The 15,360-nt window shown below is 42.0% G+C and overlaps 1 protein-coding gene across 1 annotated transcript in view; it reads left to right on the forward strand.

Annotated features, from left to right (window-relative positions):
* PTPRN2 (protein tyrosine phosphatase receptor type N2) overlaps window positions 1-15,360 on the forward strand; it is a 607,197-nt gene that overhangs the window by 152,815 nt on the left and 439,022 nt on the right. Inside the window, exon 4 of the mRNA XM_083406151.1 lies at window positions 14,218-14,335. Within this exon, the coding sequence (XP_083262277.1) occupies window positions 14,218-14,335 (118 nt within the window). The remainder of the gene's footprint in view (window positions 1-14,217; window positions 14,336-15,360) is intronic.

Raw genomic sequence — 15,360 nt, forward strand, 5'->3', positions numbered from 1 at the left:
TCCTTGAGCCTTACCAGCTGAAACTCATTCAACACAACAGGACTGGACAATGCTTTGGACACCCCTTGAGATCGATCTGCTGTAACAGCAGAGTCAAGATTCCAGTGGTTTCAAGCGATGTTATCCTCAATGTTCTTTGCAAACGAGTCACAGTGAGCTACCATCAGTTTTGCCCCCTCTTTTGGGACAGACTATAAGAGGCTCCACACTACCTGTAAAAGTTCTCCTGGAAAGCAGAGTGAGGATGCAATGGAGGCAGCAAAGTATGTCTTTTTTGCTGCCTTCACTGCCACTAGGTAGGTTTGATTATGAGCCCTCACTAGTGTTCGATTGCATTTGACTGGAGTTTTTTCCCACCACTTGTGTTCAAGGAGAGGGAAATGAGGGGAAGCAGCCTATGGTTACATTCTTGTAAAAAGAGATAATAAAATAAGATTCCAGCTTTTCCACAACATCAAAAGTATGGTAATAAGATTGTACTTTATAGTCTAGAAGATACTGTATCACATTTCCTTGCTATTCAGTCACCATGCAAGAGAACTCTTCATCTGGAATGATGGAAGCTACCATTGTAAGAGCTTTTGAAGCTGTATCTGCAATGTTCATGCCTTTCGAAACAGAGAATTACTGCATTAGTACCTATCTAGACTGTGTTGACGCAGGGCAATCAGCCACTCCAGTTCGTTTGGGGGGAAATGAAGCTATATTGAGCAATGCCTTGTTTTGTTTTTGCTACTTGGTTTGTTCTGGTGCAGACAGAGGCTGGGGTGATATGCAAGTCAGGTGGGGAAAGTTATCTAGCTGTGCCCTGAGTTCTCAGTTACCTCCAATAGCTTCCTTTTGCTCTTTTAACTCACCAGTGCAAAAGAGAGAGACACCTGTTCAGTATTGATTTTATAGTACAGCCAATGTGCAGTTGCATCTCATTTTGTAGTAGGGAGATGCAGGTGTCCGTGTAGTTTTGTGCCTTTGCTCTGCATTCAAATCTTGGAAGTGGGGGATATATTTTCCCTAGATGAACATGCCAGATAGTGACTGTTGTGTTGTGCAAGTGTTGGGGCAACTGCTGGGAGTACCTTTGAAATTGCTAGTAAGCAGCCTCCCATGTTTGCGTTGTGGAGTAACTCTTAAATTCTCTGGCAGACATCCTTTTCTGTGCCACTTAAATTTGGGACGGCGCCTGTGCCCCTTTAAAACAAAAATGGGAAAAGGCACAGTTGGAATCCTCTCCCTTGTAACAAGGCAAAGGTGTTATTAATGAAAGCTAGTATCAAGTCAGACCACTGGTCCATCTAATTCAGTGTTTTCTATATGGACTACCAGTGGTTCTTTGGATTTCCATTAGGGGTCCTCTCCAAGCCTTACCAGAAGATGCTGAGGATTGAATCAGGGGTTTTCTTTGTGCAGAGCAGTTGCTCTCCTACAGAGTGATGATCCTTCATCATTAACTATTACGTAGGAGCCACAGGTGAGAGCTGTAAGCATGTAACAGCAGCCACACCCCGGGAATGCCTTTGACTGGCCTGCTAAACCAGGTGAGGGTAGCTGATGGGTTTCAAACCCTGAGTTAGGGACTTCTCCTGCATGTGAAGACAGGCTCTACCAGTGGAGCAGATGGGACAAGTACTTGGTTCAGTGGTCAAGAAGGCGGTGTCTTCATGTGCTGTAGAAGGAAGTGAGGGGCAGATGGGGCTCTTCTACCTGGGAAGGAAGCCCATCTAGGAGAAGGAAAAACTCTGTTCCTAAAACCTCCACTGTGAAATCATCTTCAGGAGAAGAGAAGGCTAAGGAGTAAACTCTACACAAATCTGGAGTAGAGTCCCTAAGATGTTTGGATGGTGCCTTGTACACCTTCTTCCAGCAACTCCTGCAGCCAAGCTGGTGCCAAATGTATTGCTCTGCTCAGCGAGGCTGAGAGGGGGTTGGTCTCCTTACACACTGACCATCATGGAAGGTTACTTTGGGGCTGCTAACACAGCGGTTTGACTTCAGCCCCGGAGGCACACTCCATTGTCTTTTGAGACAGCCGGATGGCAACATTATGTAGTATTAACTCCGTACAAGAGTTGAAAATGCATGTCCTGCTCCCAGTTTACAATCTAAAGAATTACTTCCACATTAAAAAAAGAAAAAAGAAGAATGCTCAGTAGCATGGAAGCTAACGTGACCTCAGCATTTAACTGCAACATATTAGGAATTCTGGCAGTGAGATTCAGACATCTCATTCACTGTGCCATTAGACCAGAAGATGGAGCCATTAGCTTGTTATCCAATGCTTGGACATCACCACTTCAGCTGGTCAGAAAGAGGTACTACAGTTTGCTAACCCATCAGATGTCAGGTGACCCCATGGACCAATGGAAATTCAACTCTGGACAAGCTCCCCAGTCTGCTATCAGATTAGTTGTCACCAGTGTAGTCCTAGTCAGTGTATTTATGCACCACAAATACATTTCTGCTGACAGAGATTCACAGAAAACAAAGCAGTCTACAACAACCGAATATAATCATAACATGAACTATCTCTGCAGAATAACACGGACCATTTGACAATGAACAATTCATTTAAAATACACCCCCCCCCAAAAAAAAATAAGCACAAAGCTTACCTGTAGAAGATCCATTAACAATATTCTATAACTTCACATTTTATACTTAGACGCAGCACTCCAGAAAGCCCCTACACTGTTCTTTTGGCAGTGGATCCTTATGGAGGCTCCTTTTCCTGTTACAGGGCTGATATATTATATAGACAATCAGATGGCATATGGAACTGTATTCCACATATGCAGCAATGGAACTTTGACCGGGTCTCATCACAGATACTATAGGTGAAAGGAAAGATGCCTGGCCAGAAATACATAACAACTGTGAAATAAGACCTCCCCCCACCCCCACCAGATAAAAAGAGTCTGCACCCACTCACACTCCTATGCGGACAATATAGCTGCAGCCTGCAGAACATGCAGCCATCAGGTTTGAAGCAGGATGGCTGTCATCTGTTAATGCCTGACATAGGCTGCAGAAATGGAAAGAGCACCATACCTGGTTAAAATGCCGCTTGCTGCTCAAGGCTTGCATACCTTGCCAGCCTGATTTGGCTCAAACACATGATTTGTAAGGGAAGACAGCTGTATTTATTTTAAAAAAGAACTCTAATGTACCAACACAAAGTAGAAGTATCTTTTCTGAACAGTTAATCATAGTGAAACACATTCTAGTTTCTGTTCTGCTGGTGCTGTGTCAGGAGTTCAGGTGTTTACAGTGGTACCTCGGGATAAGAACTTAATTCGTTCCAGAGGTTCGTTCTTAACCTGAAACTGTTCTTAACCTGAGGTACCACTTTAGCTAATGGGGCCTCCCGCTGCCGCTGCTGTGTGATTTTCGTTCACATCCTGAGGTAAAGTTAACAACTCGAGGTGCTACTTCCAGGTTAGCGGAGTCTGTAACCTGAAGTGTCTATAACCCGAGGTACCACTGTATAGATGACTTTGTGTGTGTGTGTGTGTGTGTGTGTGGTAGAAATGGTTGCAAGGACTTTGATTCTGTTGAAAGATTCAAACGCTACCCATGACTGTGGCAATTCTGTATACTGTTGTCTCTGTTGTTATTATTCCTCCTACCGTATATGCCAGTTTTTGTCTCATAGACCTCCACAGTGCTGAACAACATATTAAGACACAATATACAATAGAGCACCATAAAGTGCTGTAAATCAATCAGCATCGGAGCAAAGCAATTATAAAGTAGCAAAATCACAACACAGGAGTGCCAAAAACGCAGCCTCCCCCCCCACCATTCCGAAGACATAAGATTCAAGCTTAACCTATTTTGATAATTGGCATGCATAATAATTGTGCTGCTTATAGCATTTACATGGATGTAAGTTAGTTTTTAAAATCCCATCAGTACTGGCAAAACATGACACTTACTGTCACCCCATGACAAGTAAATATGCCCCTAAAAAGCATGTTCGTTAACACGTTTTTTCTGCTACCCATTCGTTTGCAGTGTGTCAGTGCCCTGGGCTAGCACGTGTATACAGATCTGCGCAATATAACAGGAGGCTTCTTGCCCCCCCCCCCACTGTGTTCTAACTTAACATTACTTTTTATCAATAGAGCATACCTTCCCCAGATCTCCTGGTGCGTAGGAATTGGCTTGGGCAATCAACTATTTCCTGTTTCTCTAGTCAACAACAAATTTTCAGTAATGTATTTCAACTGACTATTATCCCCAAAGGACCAGCTACCTTGTCTCTGCCCACAAACTCCCTCCTTCCTTCCTAGGTCAAGGGATGGTTAGCCCCATAAACAGCACCAGAGGCTTCAGGGACTTCAGCTGTACCTCTGGTTATGAATTTAATTCGTTACGGAGGTCCGTTCTTAACCTGAAACCATTCTTAACCTGAGGTACCACTTTAGCTAATGGGGCCTCCCTCTGTCTCCGCGCCACTGCCACACAAATTTCTGTTCTCATCCTGAGGTAAAGTTCTTAACCCGAAGTACTACTTCCGGGTGAGCGGTGTCTGTAACCCGAAGTGTTTGTAACCGGAGGTGTTTTTAACCCGAGGTTCCACTGTATGGGGGACGCGGGTGGCGCTGTGGGTAAAACCTCAGCGTCTAGGACTTGCTGATCGTATGGTCGGCGGTTCGAATCCCCGCGGCAGGGTGAGCTCCCGTCTTTCGGTCCCAGCTCCTGCCCACCTAGCAGTTCAAAAGCACACATAAGTGCAAGTAGATAAATAGGTACCACTTTATAGCGGGAAGGTAAACAGTATTTCCGTGTGCTGCGCTGGTGCTGGCCCACCAGAGCAGCTTCGTCACGCTGGCCACGTGACCCGGAAGTGTCTCCAGACAGCGCTGGCCCCCGGCCTCTTAAGTGAGATGGGTGGACAACCCTAGAGTCGGACACGACTGGCCCGTACGGGCAGGGGTACCTTTACCTTTACCACTGTATATCCCTGTTTCCCTCTATCCACGTTTCTTCAAAGGAGCAAACAAGGGAGGTGCTTTTTCATTTTACTTTATTTATTTATTTAATTTGTTCGTCGCCTTATCTGGCCCAGTTTACAGCCAGCCAACCAACAGTCAACCCCACGACACACAGAGATACATGAAAACCAAGAGGAAAAATAAATACATTAAAAACATCCTGCCCACTTCAAAGAGGACACTGATAGTTAAGGGCCAAAGGCCTGGTTATAGAGGACAGTTTTTACCTAGGACCAAAAGATATTCCCAGGGAGGTTTGGCTGGTGCCTTCGTTATACACCTTTAGGCCTCAGGCAAAATGTACTTCTTCAGCCAGGCCATGACTGATTAACATCTTATACCCCTTTTTAAAGTGTTGGGTGTGTGTGTGTGTTACTGTTTCTTTCCCCCTTGTCTTTACCATCTATCTTGTGCTTTTATATTGCAATTTTATGTGCACTGCCCTGAGATCTGCAGATGAGAGGCGATATACAAAGTTAATAAATAATAACAAATAATAAATGAAATAAAAATATATAATGAGGGCACCAGGCAATAAGGACATAGTATATTTTGTCAAGGTTACGCTTGCTGTTCCTGAAGATGCCTGGCATTGTTTCTCAGCTGTATTTGAACGTGCCTGATAGGTTTAGGGCTCGTGCCAAATTTCCATCTTATTTTAATAAAATGTTTGATATGAGCCAATGTCCCCAGTCCTTTTGGTAGACTGGTGCCCACTTCAAAGGCTGCCACTCCAACTGGTGCTAATTGGCTTCATTGCTGGCAGCCTCAGAACACAGAAGGGGGCATGGAGATTGAATTACAGCTGCACTTTTTTGTATACATCTGCTGTGTTTATAAAGTTGTTGTTTCTCCATCATTCTAAAGCAAATTCATGGTGGTGGAAATATGAAGACTATGAAATGGAGTTTTGGAGAAAATAAAAATTAGGACTATATTTATACCGAGGCAATGTACAAAAGGATCATATTCTGTAGTGGCTATTATTATATTATGTACTGCAATGTCATAATGGCTCAAGATTCAGCTTCAGGTTTATGATTTCATGGCACCTGAACCCGCTATTTTTTTACCAGTGCACTGAGAGATTTGAAGCAGGCTCAACAAACCTGGCTGAGGAGCAATTTGGGATCTGGTATAAATGGACATCTTGCTCAAGGAAACCTCTCTCTACCACAAGTCAGGCAATCATTCTATTACCATCAAGAGTCAAGTGACACAGGACAGGCACAATGCTCTGGTCCTCGAATGCAGTAGCTCCAGCTTCTACCCTCTCAAGACTCATGCTCATCGGTTGCACTTCTACTTAGTTATAAAACCTTATCTCCATGCTTCCAGCTGTCCTGTTTAATGATGTAGGAAAAGGCTGCCATAGGCTGGTCCTCAGTTGTTGTACCCCTTTCTGTCACTTGCATTTATTTCTTGAAACCAGGGTGAGGAAGCTGTGGCTCTCCAAATGGACTGCAGCTTCCATCATCCCTGCAAATTGCTCATGCTGGCTAGGGCTGATGGAGTTGTAGTCCAACAAAATGCTGACCAAAATCAGCATTGGCTGATGCTGGTCTAGACAATTCTTCTGGATTCTGGAAAGGACTTCTGCTGAGCCCAGTTCTTTGGCCTGGTGGCTAACTGGTTCCTCCACTTAGAATACATTGCTCACACCTCTCATTTCTAAAAAGGTCTGTATTTAATCAAATGAAGTTAGGAATGCTTATTTCCCATTTGTTTTTAGTGGTACACTTTGCACAGCTTTCCCCAACCTGGACTACATCTTCCATCTGCCACAACTTTGTGCCACAGCTCAGGTCAGCTTGATGCACAGCTGACGGTGTGCAGTGGGGAGTTAACTTCATGCAATAATCTTCAGGCTGCTGGTGCTGTTGGATAAAAATGATAAAGAACCCATTCAAACACCTACAGACTGTTCCATTTTATTAATGAAACTCCATGGAAAACGCGGGAGATAGTTGAATGAAAACCAATATAGAAGCCAGAAATTAAGTGTCTACCTAGGGACCAGATGGAGAACTCTCTTGACAAAGTGTTAGTATAACTCAATAAATCAACATTTTCAGAGCGGGCCAAAAGGGACAGGTTGTGCCTTACTTGCCATATAATCAGTTGCACAGAATTTAAAGAAAAGAAAAGAAAATGACATTAAACAAGGCCACATGATTGGCACAAGGCACCAGGAATTCTTCAGAAATAAAAAAAGCAGTGTGCATTGTGCCTAATGCAAGCATCCAACTGTGAGCCGAACTGAGGTGGGCACAGCCCACCTTTAGAGATTCCTGCTTTGATTCTGCGTCCCACCCCAGTCCTCTGCCAGCTGCTACTCCCACTTACCTTGGGGAAGAGGAAGAAGGTAGCAGCTGGTGAAGGGTTCTAACAGAACTGCTAGGTTGGCTGTGCAGCTGGAAATTGCACACAGTGCATTTTCTGCTGGGGAATCACAGGCAGGACCCAAGCCATATGACCCATTCCCTGGAAGGAAATTATATTCTGCAAGTCATTTCCAGCTAAATGGGCAGCTCACCGGTTTTTTCTGGATCCCTGTGTTGGCTTTTGCCCTGTCTCACACCCTCGGGAATATTTTGGGCTCGGGAGCTGGGACAGAGTAGCAAACTGTAAGAAAGGCAGGAAAACCAGGACTCCTCAGCTGTGTGTGCCAATGGCCATGTAAGGAGCCACCAGAACTGTGGCTTGGAACAGCATCCTGGGCAGCGAAGATGCTCCAAGCCTAGATTGGTCCCACTTGGCTCCACTGGCCACTGAGTTATCCAAGGAGGTTTTCTGTTTGCCTGAGTAATACTGCACACTTCCTAGCTCTCATTCCTGAGCATAAGATGGGCTCCCTACTTGCTGACTCCTCTGACTGTTGCTGTCTACAACTCTGGCCCATCCTGAGGTTGGCATTTTGGCTTTCAGGCGTTACATCAAAGACTTGGAGAGCCTCCTGCAGAGCCCCCATCAATGCACATATTACACATGTTCCATTTTACTATTCAAAGGGTGCAAATGCTTCTTTCTCTTTTCAGGGTGAGCACAAGGCTGCTCACCCATCAACGAAATAAGTGGGCTCAAGCAGGGCACACACTTTCCCCTCGCTTTCCCAAATGAATGCAAAGACATGCTATGCAAAGGTCAGTATTTCGAATTAGGATAATTTTATGCTGAGTGGTAACTCAAGACTGCCGACAAATTGCGCAGAAGCCTTCTCTATTACGTATCGCATAAAGCTGGCGGATATTATGCCGAAGTGACAGTAGAGCTGAAATAAAGCAGCCTGATGGAAACTGGAAGGAACTATTAACAGTAGACGGTAGAATTCCCTATTATCTGCAGCCTGGTTATTCAAAACATCTTGTTATCAAGATTGACTTTGTGTCCTGCATGCTAATCCTCTTCCCATGTAATCCTGTGTAAATAGCATTCCTGTTTATCTGAGCAGTTGCCCTCTATGATGGGGGATGGGTAGCTCCCCCATAATTATTATTGCAGCCCTCAGCTTGTGTTGAGGGTTAAAATGAAAATATTGCTGCTGGGAAATACTAGAAACAATGAGAATTTAGTTTGTTTTGGTAGGTGCTAAAAGCCACAAGAAATGCCTTATCTTTGGTGCATAGATAAATATCTAACATAGAAAAGAGATGCTTTCTTCTTCTTTTTTTGAGCAAGTCGTCTATTAAAACATGTGAACCTCGTTTGATTTGTTGTTCTTAAGCTCTGAAAATGGGGAATGGGAAGGAGAGCGAATGTTCCTTCTCTAGGGAGTCTGGGAAGGCAGCCTGCGGAAAGTCACATCTATATGTTGACCTGTTAGTTGTGAAAACAAGAGAAGAAAGCCAATCACATACAATTCCGCAGACATTCTGACAGCTAACAGAGGCATTAGCAATTTGCAGCACACATGACACAGGGGCTGCAAATATCCAAGAATCACACTGAAGAGTTTCCTCACTGAAATAAAATAGTAGGCTAAAGAAGCAGGAGGGCATAGGGGGAAAACTTAGAGAAAATGGAACATATCATCGTTCTGTATGCTGAAACTAATCTTAGGGCACAGCTTGAATAAGGGAGCCATGTAGTAAAAAGGAAGGTGTAATATTTTGTTACAGAAGCGGAAGACACAGCAGTGCACTGGTAAATGACAATACACAATTGTGTTCATTTTTTACTGTGGATTTGGGGTTATGGTATACGTGGGCTCAAACAATGCACACAGCAGTTAGTTTTCCATTTTATTCATAACCCCACTTATTTCATACATGTTTGAAATAAATGAACTGCTTAATTATTGTAATGCCCCAATGGATTTGTTACGGCATGTGTTTTAATTATGCATTGATTTTATAGTTGTAAACTGCTTCGGAGTTTCGGCGCATATGAGCAGTATATAAATGAAATAATAATAGCAGCAATAATTTTGTACGAAAATTGCTTTTTATGGGTAAGGTTCTCAAACGGTAAACTCTTTTAGGAACTTGGTAAGTCTGTCATGTTCCACTGTCCTTGCAGGTCACTAATCAGGACCTCTTCAAATAAAAGTGCAAATAAAAGACTAATGCTGTAGGCTGGAGACTGATACTTCCTCTATGGCTCATCACATTGCAGCAGCAGACCTACCAGAGAGGAGTAAACAAAGTCTCTCCAGGGCTAGCCCAATACGTCTTGCTATCTGAGGCAAACCAGATTGTGTGCTCCGCCTCAGATTTCTATTTCTGGATCTTAACTCAACTGGTAGTTGAATCTTACTTCAACCCAGTTAATTGGAGAGTATCTTCCACTGTACCTGGGGGGCAGCATGCAAGACTGGGGAGTGCAGGCTAGACTGTGTAGAATAAGGTAAAGGGTCCCCTGACCATTAGGTCCAGTCATGACCGACTCTGGGGTTGCGGCGCTCATCTCGCTTTATTGGCCGAGGGAGCTTCCGGGTCATGTGGCCAGCATGACTAAGCCGCTTCTGGCGAACCAGAGCAGCGCACGGAAACGCCGTTTACCTTCCCACCGGAGTGGTACCTATTTATCTACTTGCACTTTGACATGCTTTCGAACTGCTAGGTTGGCAGGAGCTGGGACCGAGCAACGGGAGCTCACCCCGTCTCGGGGATTCGAACCGCCGACCTTCTGATCGGCAAGTCCTAGGCTCAGTGGTTTAACCCACAGCGCCACCCACGTCCCCATACTGTGTAGAATACAAAGTTGTTATTCAGCACCTCTATCCTAGCCCACTCCCCAGTATCTGCTGCCTGAAGCAGCTGACTCACTTTGCCTAATGGTAGGCTGCTCCTGCTTCCTTCGCCCAATTTCAGTTCTGGAACAACTAGGGTTAGTTTTACTTGGGGCAAAGTTCGCAACCAGGAGAAGTTACTTCCGGGTTAGCGGAGCTCGTAACCTGAAGCGTTCATAACCAGAAGCTTTTGTAAACAGAGGTACCGCTGTACAGGGAGAAATGTTGGACTACAGTAATACAATTTTCTCTCTTTGTGTTTGCTTCAGGCTTGGATTTGGAGGGAGAGGGAGAGAGAGAAAAAATATGCGTAGTTGCTGGGCATGCCAAGGTGCTTGCAGAATTCATACTTAATTTCTCTGTGTGTGTGTGTGTGTGTGTGCACACATGCACGCACACGCTTCTCAAAAACAATTTTACAAAATCCATTCTCTTTCTCAAACTAGTCTTCCTTCCCTGAGCATCGCTACTTAAATCATGCAGCATTTCAGTTTATATTTTTGTTGGCTTCAAGCGATAACTTGTCGGCTCCATTGTCTTAACTAGATCCCTCAATGGAAGAATGTGGTTCTGCATTGCCCATCTGTGGGAATTCCCAGTTGGAAATATGTACAGTGTAGGCAGAGCTCCAGCAGGGATAGATAATTGGTAGTTGTGTGTCCCACCATACAGTTCCACATTAGTGACATGGAAATAATACGTGTACAACGGAACGACTGTGATCCTGCTCAGCCATCGGTGTTAAATTGTTATAATTGAGTTGTGGGCCAGGAGCAAGCCAGTAGGTGTGGCAGCACAGACAAAAGGGACAGGAAATTGCCTAGTAGCGTCATTTGCTGTTGCTCAGTCTTAATTTTGATTGCAATTGTCAGCTTGGTATTAGTGCTGTTGTGTGAGCTGTTTTATTGCAGACCATGTGGGTGAGATTTTTCCCCCTTTCCAAAATGAAACAGTGAAAGCATGCAGCTGATTGTTTTAGGCAATACTAGTTATATTTTCAGTGAAACTTTTTCCATGGAACGTGTTGAATAGTAGGCTATAAAGAACCAGTGTGTTTAGAAGCAAGTTTATAAATCAGTGTAAAAGTAATCCTTTTAAAAGTAATAACCTGATGTGTAGCAATTAAAATTATTATCACTTGTTAATTTATGAATCACCTTTTGCACATGTTATGAGGCGAATTGCAAAGGTTATCATAAAAGCAGCTAAAAATAGTTTTTAAACCAGTGCAAAAGTTTTGACATGAACAGCTTTACATCCAGCTGGAAAGACTTGCAAAAGCAAAAATATATTCTATTTTTTTCCTGAACCGACAGCTGCAATACAGATGTGCACTTTTAAAAAGCTGCTTTCCCAAGCCTGTTCTTGAAATACTTTTATGTAGATTTTTGACTCCTGTAGATGTTTTGGATTGGGTCAGCAGCTTAATGCAAGAGGCCAGCCAGTCTGGCATAGTGACGGATTGTTAGGAAGGTCTGCACCGGATCTTTGTTTTAAACAGAAAGCTATGGATGAGGCACTGTCTCCCTGCCTAACCTGCCTCTTAGAACTGTTAAAATATTAACAAATATGCACAAAACTCACCTCTTCAAAGGAAGAGCAGGATAAAAAAAAACCTGAAGAAAAAATATTACAGCATTTTCAAATATTAAATATTAATCCTGGAGATACAGTGTTAAAGATACTGTAGCTCCAAAAGCCATTCTAATATGCTCACAGTGACTTATCCCCAAACATAGCATTTTAAAAGGAGTTATGGATTAACACTTTAATCTGAAACACATTTTCTAGAAAATAAATTAAAGATGTCTAATTTTTCAATTTGCTTTCTTTAAAAACCACATTCATTTCAGTTTATGTTTTAAAACATAATCACATTAATTTTCCTTCATTTTAATTGTACTCATTTTCATTTTATCTTTCTTTTTCTTCTTCCTTTTTATTTTAATGGAGACCCAGCCTGTCTTTTGGTACCCTTCTCCTTCTTGTACATTTGGTGTTTTCCATCTCGTGGCACTGAAATCTCAGGAATTCTACCACCTCCTTTCTCCAGAATATCAGATTTTCCATTGGACAAAGACTCCTAGACTCACAGACCCAAAATCCGAGGCAATGATTCCAATGTAAAACTAATTTGGAAATGAAAATTTATTTTTCATATTCATTTTGAATATGAACATGGAATGCCCTAACATCAGATGTCAAGGAAATAAACAACTATCTGACTTTTAGAAGACATCTGAAGGCATCCCTGTATCGGGAAATTTTTAATGTCTAATGTTTTACAATTATCTGCTGTAAGCTGCCCAGAGTGGCTGGGGAAACCCAGCCAGATGGGCAGGGAATAATAATAATAATAATTTTGATGTTGAATGAATTTGGATGCATTCATTATGGTTTTAGAGCAAACTCATGCCCCTAAAATAGACCTCCATTGATTTTAATGCTTGTGTATTGCCTGAATTCTGCACATGCTCCTTATGCAATGAAACTGTCTAGTGGTGGTCTAGCACAGGGGTAGGCAACCTAAGGCCCATGGGCCGGATGCGGCCCAATTGCCTTCCCAGATGGTCTGGGAATCAGCGTGTTTTTACATGAGTAGAATCTGTCCTTTTATTTACAATGCATCTCTGGGTTATTTGTGGGGCCTGCCTGGTGTTTTTACATGAGTAGAATGTGTGCTTTTATTTAAAATGCATCTCTGGGTTATTTGTGGGGCACAGGAATTCGTTAATTCCCCCCCTCCAAATATAGCCCAGCCCACCACGTGGTCTGAGGGTGGTGGACCGGCCCACGGCTGAAAAAGATTGATGACCCCTGGTCTAGCACATGTAGAATTGTCTTTTGATCAAATGGAAATATGTTCCAATGAATAGGATGCATTTCCAAGTGATTTGAGATGCACCTGAAGTTCAATTAAACGTGATTGGTGGCAGTTTTAATACAGTAATAATTGTTATCATAGATGTGTTCTCAACTCAACAATATCTGTGTTAGTGGATAGTATTTCAGTAGGTGGACTTAGGTTGGGGAAGCTGAATGTCAATAATTACCAGGAAGCGATACGTTGTTAATAATAATAATAATAATAATTTATTTATTTATTTATTTATTTATACCCTGCCCTCCCCGGCCAGAACCGGGTTCAGATACTGAATAATTACATATAACTCCAGGTGGTAAGCCTACATAAATTAAAAGTGTTAATCATAACATTTACAATTCTAACAATTATTCTTGGAGTTGTATAATTATTGTGTGATCAGTAGTGCATGTAATTAATGCATAATTGCATGGAATTTGCTTTTACAGTGACACCTTGCCCTTGTTTAAAGGTCTCTCTTGCAACAGTTGAGTGTAAATAAAATATGAATTGATCTTCATATATAATATTCCACTGTCCATTAGAATAGTTAGCACTAGATCAGTGTTATTCATACCTGAGTGTGCCTACCTTTTCCTGAGCAGGTCACAGAAAAGGTTTATGGAAAATACATTGTGAGATTGGTGAGACAGTAGTCCTCCTTGAAAAGCCACTTTCCATTATATGCTACAATTTAGTTTTGAAACTTGGCATGACTTGTATTTTTGACTCACTTATTGTCAAACACCTCTTCTTTGTAACAAAGCAGTAAATACTGTTTATACAGTAAAGCTGGTTTATAGGTCCATAGTGACTAAGAAACACTAAAATTCTAAGACTAATCTCCCTTTTAAATCTCATCGCAACACCCACCGTCTTCTTAGAAAAAAGCATTTTAAAAGGCTTCAGTATTTCACGAGAAAGGTCTGATTACCACAGTGATTTTTGCAGGGGAAGGAAATCTGCAGCTGTAACAAGTAGAATGTTTGTTAAAAATCTTGCAGAAGTTGAAATTTCTGTTCATTATAATTGCTTTCGTAACACAAGATTGAGATGTCCCATTTTGTTTTGTTTTTGCTCTGTCAAAGTACTGAGTTTCTAAAACTGTATTTTGCACAACTGTTTTCCAGGTTTTACCTGGCAAGATGATTATACACAGCATGTTATTGCCCGTGAAGTCTCATATCTCCATAAGATTCATGATTGGCACCCTGAGGCATTCTCATCAGAAGAGCCTGATGCACAGAGGTAAATAACCAGGCATTTTATGTATCATAATGTTTTATGTTCTCGATTATGGGAGATGAAAATCTTATTTATTTATTTATTTAAAAAACTGGTATGTTTGGCTCACATTACAAGTTCAGGATCTCCCTTGTACTGGCAGGGCAGTGGGAAGCAGAGATCTTATTGGCACATGTGGTGGAGTTGCACCAAAGTTCATGAATTTTGGAAACAAGTGAATACAGAAATCTGTACACTTACAGGTGAAAACGTGATCCTGGATCCTTCACTATGTATTTTGTCTGTTATTGATAAAGGTAGGGCAGATCTTATATGTAAAGAGTTAATTGTAGATCTAGTAGCTGCTCCATTAGTGATTGCTCAGGTCTGGAAAGAAGCTTCATGCTATATGTAAGCAACTGGTTCAAGAAAGTTAGCGTATTTTTGCATCTATAAGACACCCCCAGGTATAAGACAATCTCTATTTATTTATTTTTAACCCAAAATTAAGAAAATGCACTATGCACTATCCATGTATAAGACAACCTCTTATTTTAAACTTCGAAAATTTAGGAAAAAATATAGTCTTATACACGGAAAAATACAGTATGTTCATTGCTATCTCAGAGAAACTGACATGTAATAGTCAGGTAACTGTGATGTTGTTCCTTTTGATTTCACCTCCAATTCAGGGTTATTTATTAAACTTAAGACATCACAGTCACATGAATGGCACATTCCTTCAAAATGTGATTTTATTTGGCAGCATCTATAAACAGGCAAGACCTTTTATTCCCCACCCCTATTCCCTTCATTGTACAAGGTAAGTTAATGGTTATTATGACCAAAGAGAACCTATACTTGGCCTTACTATTAAAAGTGATGGAAACACTTCTAGCTCAACCTGTTCTTAATTCTTTCTGGAAAGTCAAGACCCTCTTGTTCGGTTAGTTGCTGATTAAGGGAAACCTGTCAATCATGGGGCAAAAGAGATGTAATCATATTGGGATCAACAGAAGATTGAACGAACGTGACACTTGATCAGGATA

Source organism: Podarcis tiliguerta (assembly GCF_965153285.1).
Source record: "Podarcis tiliguerta genome assembly, chromosome: 12".
NCBI lineage: Eukaryota > Metazoa > Chordata > Lepidosauria > Squamata > Lacertidae > Podarcis > Podarcis tiliguerta.